Here is a 10,110-nt window from a genome sequence, read left to right as displayed (position 1 = left end):
AATCTTAAAAGATGAAGAAGAGGCTAGGCCATTCGTGGCAATCCAGATTCGCTGGAAATGAGCCCCTGGAACAATCTTAGGTCAAGAATAGCTATTTCTTGGGAGTTCCCCAGTGGTCCAGTGATTAAGACCCCACCTTCCAATGCAAGGAATGTGGGTTCAACCCCTGGTCGGGGAACAAAGATCCATGTGCAAGGTGCAACCCAAAGTTTTTTAAAAATAATAAGCAAAACTTATTTTAAAAATAACAGCTATTTTTCTTTTAACACTTAAGCATCCACTAAGTGTCCAAGTTGGTAATCCACCATGAGACACAAAATCATGAACCACTAATACATACCAAATTTAAAAGTCAAATAACATGCATTCTTGATCAGCTTATATTGTGTACAATTACAGGGCAGAAAAGAATAAAAGGGTTTTGTTTTCAGAATTCTCTCCTATAAATGTCTAGTGAGTTGACTTTTCTATATCATCTATTTTTGTAGGTACCTACAAACATAAACATGTCTGAAAGAAAAGTGACCAAAAAATGAGGCTGGTGTGAGAAGAAATTGCTGAGTATGGAGGTCGTCAGATTTCTGTGATACACACTCTTTGCAGCCACAGTCGGCACAGGGCCTCCATTGGCAGCTGTTATTTGTGCTGTAGTGATTGCCGGGCAGCAAGGACCTCCAAGTGGCCAGCAATGACTGGGATGAAGGAGTGAGCAGAAGGGAGAGGGGCTGCAAAGCACAACCCAGAGGAAGGAGCACTTTTCTGCACAAATAACAACTCAATATCGACTGTTGCAAGTCATGCATCCAAATGAAACAAGCTTTCCAAAACAAATGACTCATCGGAAGGAATTAAGGTCATTGCTGGAGATTACCCAAGGTTTATTTGGAATGACACAGCACTGAAAACAGAATCATTACAGATGACTTGTGGATACAGCATACATCACCTATATCTTATTTTCGGACGATCGGTGAAGATGAGTTGCATAAATAGAAAGAGGTGGAAATTAGGAGCTTTTGGAAATAGTGTTCTTTGGGGGTTGATTTCAATGCCCCATCAGCTGGCCAATCTCAAAAAGGCAGAAATTAAGACAATCGAGCTGCTCATCCCAACTCACCTATCTCCAGCCACAGTGGCCATTCAGAGCGTCAGACTGCTTTCTCCAAAGGGGAGGCACCTCTGACGGGCTATGAGTCATTGCATCCTGAAAAATGCACATTCCCAACACAGATACTGTCGACTCCTTTGGCAATGGGATGGCTGATTTTTGCCCAGAGGCAAAACTGCAACTGTAATGCCAGAGAGAATAAGAGCAGTGTATGAATCAATGATGCTTAAGAGACTAAGAGCTACGATGGAAAGGAGAGAGTGCAACTATGTATATGTAGCCGTGTGCATACACATAGATTCAGGAGTGATGGGAACTAGCTCCTGTGACTGTGTGTCCATATATATCTACAGAGAGGGAGGTGTGTTGGAAAAGAACAGTGACAACTTTTGCAGCAGTTTCGTTTTAAACACAGTAAACGTGAAAGGGAGAGCACGTGCTCACACCTGCGTAGGGGAATACGATAATCTCACGTTACAGGGTAATTCATCATGTCTTCAGCAGGGCAGCCACTCAATACCACATACTTGGTGCGGAGAAATTAAGGTTCTGGTCTGGAGGAAGCTATTTTAGAATTTGTGGGAGGGGGTCGAGTACACGAGTCTCCACAGCTTGGACAAAGCACAAACAAACTTGGTAGCAAGAACATGGGAACCAGTGAGGACTTTTCCCTTAATTTACTTTTTGCTTTCTCTGACATTTGTTTGCACACATGCTCCACTGAGACAGCCTTCCAAGCTTTGTCTGGTATCGGTCTGTCAATCATTAAGAGTGTCATAGCAAAAGTGAACTCTTCAGGTTTCCACAAAGGTTTAAAAACCCAGTAATCAGGCTCTTTCTACAATATATTTGGCCCTAATCCAGGCGCCGGGTGAAGTTCTCTGGAAAGAGGCCTTTGTAGGTGGCGAGATCTCTGAACTGAAGCCAGTCTGATTCCTTCACTCCTACCAGCCAGCCTGCATCCTGCAAGACAAAGACAGGGCTTTTAGAGTCCAACTATAGGAATCCCCTTACATATGAACCTTCAGTGTGCAAACTTTTAAAGATGAGAACGTGTGTTCCATCAACGTCAGGGGTGAGTAAAACTGCAGCTTGCCCTCTGTCTCCTATTGCTGACGATCCCTCAGCTCTACCATCTCCCACCTCCTCTCTCTCCTGTAGTCAATAACTCTTTACGCTTGTTCACTCGATGCCAGCACCACTATGCTAGCTGTTGTACTGTACTTACTGTACTTTTCAAGGTATCATGCTATAAGATTTTAAATATTTTCTTTATATTTTGTTTGTTTTTTATGTATTATCTGTGTGAAAAGTATTATGAATTTATTACACTACAGTACTCTACAGCCAATTATGTTAGTTGGGCACCTAGGTTAACTTTGTTGGACTTACAAACAACTTGGATTTAATAATGTACTCTTGGAATGGAACTTGTTTATAAGTAGGGGACTTCTTGTACTGGAAAATCTACATTGCCAATGATTAATAAAATAATGGGTTTATTGAGTATTGTGGTCCTGTACAAGGATATCACAGTACCTGTAAACTTATGTGCTGAGCTCAGGGATAAAGCTTGTCCCTAGTAAGTTGTTAGTTTAAGAAAAATACAATAAAATTTGAAATTATTTATTTTATATATATAGTTGATTGAAGGTTAATGTTGCAGATGGTGACTGCAGTCATGAAATTAAAAGACGCTTGCTCCTTGGAAGAAAAGCTATGATAGACCTAAACAGCATATTAAAAAGCAGAAAATACTTTGCCAACAAAGATCCATGTAGTAAAAGTTATGGTTTTTCCAGTAGTCATGTATGGATGTGAGAGTTGGACCATAAAAGAAGGTTGAGCACTGAAGAATTGGTGCTTTTGAACTGTGGTGTTGGAGAAGACCTGAGAGTCCCTAGAACTGCAAGGAAATCAAACCAATCAATCCTAAAGGCAATCAATCCAGAATACTTATTGGAGGGACTGATGCTGAAGTGATGCTCCAATACTTTGGCCACCTGATGCAAACAGCCAACTCACTGGAAAAGACTCTAATGCTGGGAAAGACTGAAGGCAGGAGGAGAAAGGGCTGACAGAGGACGAAATGGCTGGATGGCATCACTGACTCAATGGACATGAGTTTGAGCAAGCTGTGGGAGATGGTGAAGGACAGGGAAGCCAGGCGTGTTTGCAGTCCATGGGGTCGCAAAGAGCTGGACACGACTGAGAGACTGAACAACAACAAATGTTAATAGTATAATTTTGTACAAAGTGTAGTTAATTGATGCTAACTGGATTATAACAAATTCTGAAGGAAGAGGAAAGAATTGATTTATACCTAGTGCAAAGAGAGGGACACCGTGAGAAAATATCATACACAGGACCATTTCCTGTCCTGTGGGTCACCGTGAAAGAAAGGCTTAGAGACCCCTGGGTTGCAATATAGTGCTGAGAAGACCATGAGAGGTCTTCTACTTCAGCCTCAACCACTTGCTTATAAGAAAGAACTCTGTCTGCCCACTCACACATGTACCTGAAATAAACCACCATATACAAGACTTAATCAGACACTAACAGCTTGATATCTGTTGCCTGGTATCACTGTTGTGTTTGTTGTCACTGTTGTTTTTTGAGTTTATATAAACGACAGAGCAGTTTGATGTCATAACATTTGTGCTGGAAATAGTCATAGTCTTTATAAATTATTCCTTATAAACATTTGTCTATCGTATAGGTGTGCCCTCACAAAAGTGAAGACAGTTAGCCACAGACAGTTTAAAGAACCTGTCTGTGCATGGCCACAGGGTATGGTAGATGAAATGTGAAACTGAGAAACGGAAGCTGACATCTGCCCTTGGCCTTCCGGAGACAGGCAGAGTCTACTTGGGGAAAGCTGAGCTGAAGGAACAATTTCAAACATACAGATCATAGGATGTGAAACCAGTGGCAAATGACTGTCTTTATTATGTTAACCAATACAGGGAAAAGATCCCACTTAAAATGAAGGATAGCCAGATTTCATTGAAACCAATCCCCAGTATAGTTCAAGTACATCAGATAAAATGAGGTCTCATAAAATTAAATAAAGGAGCTGAATACATTTCCTTTGATATAATCTAAGACCATAAATTGATGCTGCTATACAGACAAGAAATATAAGCATTTAGACAGGCCAATTTTTGACGACAGAAAAAAAAGTAACAGAGAAAAAATGATTTGATAAAATAACTGATAATAACCTAGCTGATGAGGAAAAGTGTCCTCTATAAAATTATGATGTTATATATGTGAAGGACAAAGTTATACTTAGAGTAAAAGATGATAAGTAAATATTTTCTAAACCTCTGGTAAACATACAAAAGGTCATATTTTCCCCTCAAGTGTCTACATTTGACTTTATTTACAGTGACTGAAAAATCCAATGAAGCTAAGTGGAGTCATGGGTTTTAAAATAGTTTCAATAAAGGCAAACATAAAGGGCTGGCATAAACCCATAATCAAGATTTTAATATGAGATAATCAAAATAACTCATAGATTTTGAAATGCAACTTATGAAGTGAAACATCATAGTTAATATCAATCTTTAGCTGAGAAAAATATAGAAAAGTAAATATTAAATGCTTAAAATATGTGGTAGACTGAAGAGTTCCAGTTTTGGTTATGGCAAAATAGCTGGTATCCAAAAAACACTATTGCATAGAACAACTATATTCATAGTTGTAGATACATGTGCATACATAGATGGAACTGTTTTTATATAAAAATGACTGCTACAAAATATAAGTTTATATATTAGAGGGCTTCCCTGGAGGCTCAGATGGTAAAGAATCTGCCTGTAATGCAGGAGACCTGGGTTTGCCCTGGGTTGAGAAGGTACCCTGGAGGAGGGCATGGTAACCCACTCCAGTATTCTTGCCTGAAGAATTCTATGGACAGAGGACTGGTGGGGTACAGTCCTTAGGTTTGCAGAGAGTTGGACATGAGTCAAGTGACTTAGCACATATATATATCAAGTATGTGAAGGCATTGAAAATGAACAAAAGCAGGCAGACATTGAAAGTGAACATGTTAGTTGCTCAGCCATGTCTGATTCTTTGCAACCCCATGGACTGCAGCCCACCTGGCTCCTCTGTCCATGGAATTCTCCAGGCAAGAATACTGGAGTGGGTTGCCATGCCCTTCTCCAGGCAATCTTGCTGACCCAGGGATAGTACTTGGGTCTCCTACATTGCAGGCAGATTCTTTACCATTTCTGAGCCACCAGCGCAGAAATTGGGGAATATTTAACCCCTGAAACCACACTGGGTTAGAGCTGTTAACAAGGTCTTTCCTGAGGGTTAACCTCAGTCTGTGATGCAGGGCATTCAGAGGATAGAGTTTACGGCTGCCAGAGGAGCCGTACTTTTATGGAGAATATCTTGAAAGAGGGGAGTACAGAGAGGGAACCTCAAATATACAGAAAACTTCTTTCCTGGAATCCTGAGCTGCAACCCAAGCTGTAAATGCATAAGGGCTTCTCTAGGAGCCTGGGGGAAAGGAATGGCAGGAAGGCAACAACAGCTAAGTAGAAATGTCAGCACTGGCAGTGCAGAGGAGGCAGAATTTTAAATTCAGATCCCACAAAGCTAGTGGGCTTGATAATCCTTCAGGATTTCTATTGAAATCCCAAAGGAGAATGTCTAAGAGTTAGAGACAAATCTCAGGACTAAGAACTTAGGCTGAGAGTAAAAAAACTAAAACAAACTTCCATGAATTCAAGGTATTTATCTACTCATTTAAATGCCTGTTAAAAGAAAAAGAAACAATTTTCAGAGGTAGAAGACAGAATTGAGACTCTACAATGCAACATCCACTGTGTCCAGTATCATTTTAATTACAGGAAAATATGACCAAAGATAAAAAGCAACAGAAATGTGTCCTGAGATGACCCAGCTTTTGGAATTCACCGTAGGAACTATAAAGCAGCTATTATAAATAGGTTCAAGTACTTAAGCCAAAGAACATTGTTTCCCTGGTGGCTCAGATGTTAAAGAATCCTCCTGCAATGAAGGAGACCCATGTTCGATCCTGGGGTCAGGAAGATCCCCTGAAGAAGGGAATGGCAACCCTCTCCAACACTCCTGCCTGGAGATTTCTATGGACAGAGGAGACTGGCGGGTTACAGTTCATGGGGCTGCAGAGTCAGACACCGCTGAGCAGCTGAGCATTCATGGAGCAACTCAGAAGGTGGAAACATCTTCAGGAAGTCACTGAGCCCACCTGACCCTCAGGAGAAACCAGCAGAGCCCGTGGTACTTTCTGCCTTTATCCTTTACCTGGTCAGCTTCCGAATCTGAGGGCACCACCAACACCACATCACCCCTTTGTAAGGTAAGTTCATCAGAATTTGCTGCCTCAAAATCATGCAGTGTTTCCACCTGCAAAAGATTGTAAAAGAACTGATTCATTTTAGAAAGAAAATAGATATAAAAGCAAAGTCTTTCAGCCAGATTATCAGCAGGCACTCTTAGAAGCATCTCTAAACTGGATAAAAAAAGAGGAAGATATGAGTCAAGCCCCAAATGGCAACCCACTGCAGTACTCTTGCCTGGAAAATCCCATGGACAGAGGAGCCTGGCAGGCTATAGTCCGCGGAGTCTCAAAGAGTCGGACACGACAGAGTGACTTCACTTTCTTTTCTTTTTCCAGACACTCTAACAGGTGGACACTGAGGCCATCTGAATGTATTATATATTTAGTAAAGCAATGCCTTTTTCCTAAGCTAAAATTTAGTGCATTAATTAAATTTTAATTTCTCACATTTTTGTTAGAGAGCTCTATTTTATTATCACCAATGCTTTGTTACTATTTATTTTTTAACCTAAAGATGCCTAGTGAAAAGCTCCTCTGTAAAACAATTCATAATTGGGAAAACCATCACTTGTATGTTATATGGAAAGTACTATCTAATTAAACCCTGTGATCAATTTCTTAAATAAACTTCCTTCCCTATCTTACCTTTAAACCATGACAATCTGTTTCCTTTCTCTCTTTTTCTGGTTTTTAATAGAAATATATTTGACATGTAACACTGTATCATTTAAGGTATACACCATGTTAATTTAATACATTTATATATGGTAACATGATGGCCACTGTAGCACTATCTGGCACCTGAGTAAGTTACATAATTATCATTTCTTTTTAGTGGTGGGGGTGAGTTCTAGTCTCTTAGCAGTTTTGATGATACTAACACAACCGTGTCATTCACCATGGATTAGACATCTAAGGCTACTTCACTACCAGCTTAAACATCTGTCTTAGTCCACCACTCTTTTCCCCCTTTTTAAAAGAGATTTCCTTAAATTTTGTTTACGGAGAATTTTTAAGAAGCAGGAGAGAGTACTAAAATGGATAACTATTTAATCAAGGCTAGTTTTCTCCTGTGTCCCTGACCTCTTTCCCAGAGCCAAGACTAAACAACTGGCTTTTAAATTGTATATTTTGCATACAGAAGCATAACATAGAAGAGCTGGAAATGACTGTCTTATTGCCAAATTCATTTTTCTGATGAAAACACTGAAGTCCAGATAGTGGGTAAATGCTGTTCCCCAGCTCACAGTGTGCAGCTACTGAGTAAAGTCAGGGAGGGTCCCAGCCAGACCTGACCTTGCTTGGCATCCCTGCCTCCTTGACTTCATGCCCTTTTTTTAAAACAGAACACAGTGGAGCACTGGCTTAGTGGCCACATGTCTAGTTTTTTCCTCCATATTAATTAACTCATCAATCTATTAAGCCCACCTGTCCCCAATGGAGGTAGCAAGGTAGCAGCTACTTTCTAAGGAGAAAATAGAAGAAAAAGACAATGACTATTCTACTCAATTCCATCCCTACACACACACACATATTTAATATTTTTTAAAAGACAAAGAGCTGAATTTGGAAATGCCAAGTCAAATATGCTTATTAGTATTCCAACTATAATCTATTAGGTAGGATCATCTACCTTTAAGCTCCTGGCTTAAGCCCAGGTATTAGGCTTAAGAATGGGGATTCCCTGGTGGCTTAGACAGTAAAGAATCTGCCTGCAGTGTGGGAGATGCAGTTTCGATCCTTAGGAAGGGAAGATCCCCTGGAGAAGGGATTGGCTACCCACTTCAGTATTCTTGCCTGGAGAATTCCATGGACAGAGGAGCCTGGTGGGCTAGTCTATGGGGCAACAAAGAGTCGGACATGACTGAGTGACTATCACTTTTATTAAAAAGGTATTTAAACTGGGCTTTTTGGTAAGGACCCTTCCGTTGATGAAGACTAAATAGTCATTTGATGGCCTCTCTGAGAAAAACTTTCCCTCCATCATTTGTTTCCTTATCATGCTGCTGCTGCTAAGTCGCTTCAGTCGTGTCCGACTCTGTGCGACCCCATAGATGGCAGCCCACCAGGCTCCCCCAACCCTGGGATTCTCCAGGCAAGAACACTGGAGTGGGTTGCCATTTCCTTCTCCAATGCATGAAAGTGAAAAGTGAAAGTGAAGTCGCTCAGTCATGTCTGATCTTCACGACCCCATGGACTGCAGCCTACCAGGCTCTTCTGTCCGTGGGATTTTCCAGGCAAGAGTACTGGAGTGGGGTGCCATTGCCTTCTCCCATATCTGAATAGTTTACAACAAAAGAGCAAAGAACATAAAGAATAGCCTGTTTAATAAATGGTACAGCAGAAACATGCCACATGCAGTAGGGTGCCATTGCCTTCTCCCTTCCTTATCATAGAAACCAATTAACATATTTATTCACTTTTAAAATATTTATGGACTCCTTACTTTGTGCCATGCAACTGCAGCAAGGTGTTTCCTGCCCTCCAGCAAGGAGCAGATAAGCACACGGATGATTTCAAGCCCTGGGCTCTAGGGGGAGCTCAAGAGGGCACTTGGGGTGGAAGCAATCACCCCACTCACTACCAAGGAGCATATCATTTACCTTGTGGCGAACTTTCTTTAATTACCGGTTGTTAAAATATAGAAGGCATGACTGTGCTTCTTGCAGCCAGCAGCATGGAAATCTTACCATGTTATAATGTGATGTGAGGATGAAGGCAAAAGCAGTACATTAACAAAAACAATAAATATATATGGCAAAAAGAATGAAACCTAGACAACCAAGTCTGCACAAAAGGGTTCAAAGCAAAGACAAACGGTCACCAGATTAAAAAGTAAGAAATATTAAGGGACCGCAAACACATTTCTCCTTTTTAAATGAGACTCAGCTTTAACTGAAGCAAAATTGTAAAGCAGATCATAGAGAACTGAAAACACATTTAACAGTCAGTGTGGCATGTGGCCTCTGAAGTGTATCCGTTTGTGTAGACAAGACCACCAAATTTACAAGCTTTGAAACTAAACAATGAAGTTTGTGTGCCAAGTCGCTTCAGTCCTGTCCAACTCTTTACGACCCTCTGGACTGCAGCCTGGCAGGCTCCTCTGTCCATGGGATGTCCCAGGCAAGAATACTGCAGTGGGTTGCCAGTTCCTTCTCCAAAACAATGAACTGTGGTTAACTGCAAATCAAACTGAAACAGAGTCCTCAAGTACGACAAGACTAAATTTAATTACGTTGTGTTCTCCATCAAAGGTGACAGATTTTACTACTGTATTTTCCTGACACTGAATAAAGTAAGAAAAAAAAAGAGCAAAATAAAAGTTAGAACCTTGTAGAGGAAGCCGGGAGGCACTTCCTGGAAGGCCTCGCTTGCAGAGGGAGCGGAAGGAGCAGGCTGGGAGGCCCTGGCCGCCTTCTGCTCCTCTGAGGCCAGCTCTGGCATCTCACTGGTGGGGCCCGGAAGAGCCGTGTCATCAGTCGCCTCCTTGTACTCTGCATCCACGGTTCCTTCATGTTCTCCCTCCCCTTCATTGTTGGAGGCGGGCTGTATGACTACAGAAGGGATGACCTTCTCCTGGGGGGAGAAAAATATGGTGGTGTGGGCAAGGGCTGGGAAGAAGGCTTCTGTACTCTCCAGGAGTTTCCTCTAGCCCATCCCACCC

General features: G+C 41.4%; 1 protein-coding gene across 1 annotated transcript in view; it reads right to left on the bottom strand.

Moving 5' to 3' along the window:
* Nucleotides 1-848: 848 nt before the first annotated feature.
* Nucleotides 849-10,110, bottom strand: part of AMPH (amphiphysin) — a 210,978-nt gene continuing 201,716 nt past the window's right edge. Inside the window, exons 19-21 of the mRNA XM_040259504.1 lie at nt 9,777-10,022; nt 6,410-6,511; nt 849-2,071 (exon numbers count right to left, since the gene is read on the bottom strand). Coding sequence (XP_040115438.1) covers nt 1,964-2,071; nt 6,410-6,511; nt 9,777-10,022 — 456 coding nt within the window. The 3' untranslated portion in view covers nt 849-1,963. The remainder of the gene's footprint in view (nt 2,072-6,409; nt 6,512-9,776; nt 10,023-10,110) is intronic.

This window comes from Oryx dammah, unplaced genomic scaffold (assembly GCF_014754425.2).
Source record: "Oryx dammah isolate SB20612 unplaced genomic scaffold, SCBI_Odam_1.1 HiC_scaffold_18, whole genome shotgun sequence".
Taxonomy (NCBI): Eukaryota; Metazoa; Chordata; class Mammalia; order Artiodactyla; family Bovidae; genus Oryx; species Oryx dammah.
This window is presented reverse-complemented; position numbering and strand designations above follow the sequence as displayed.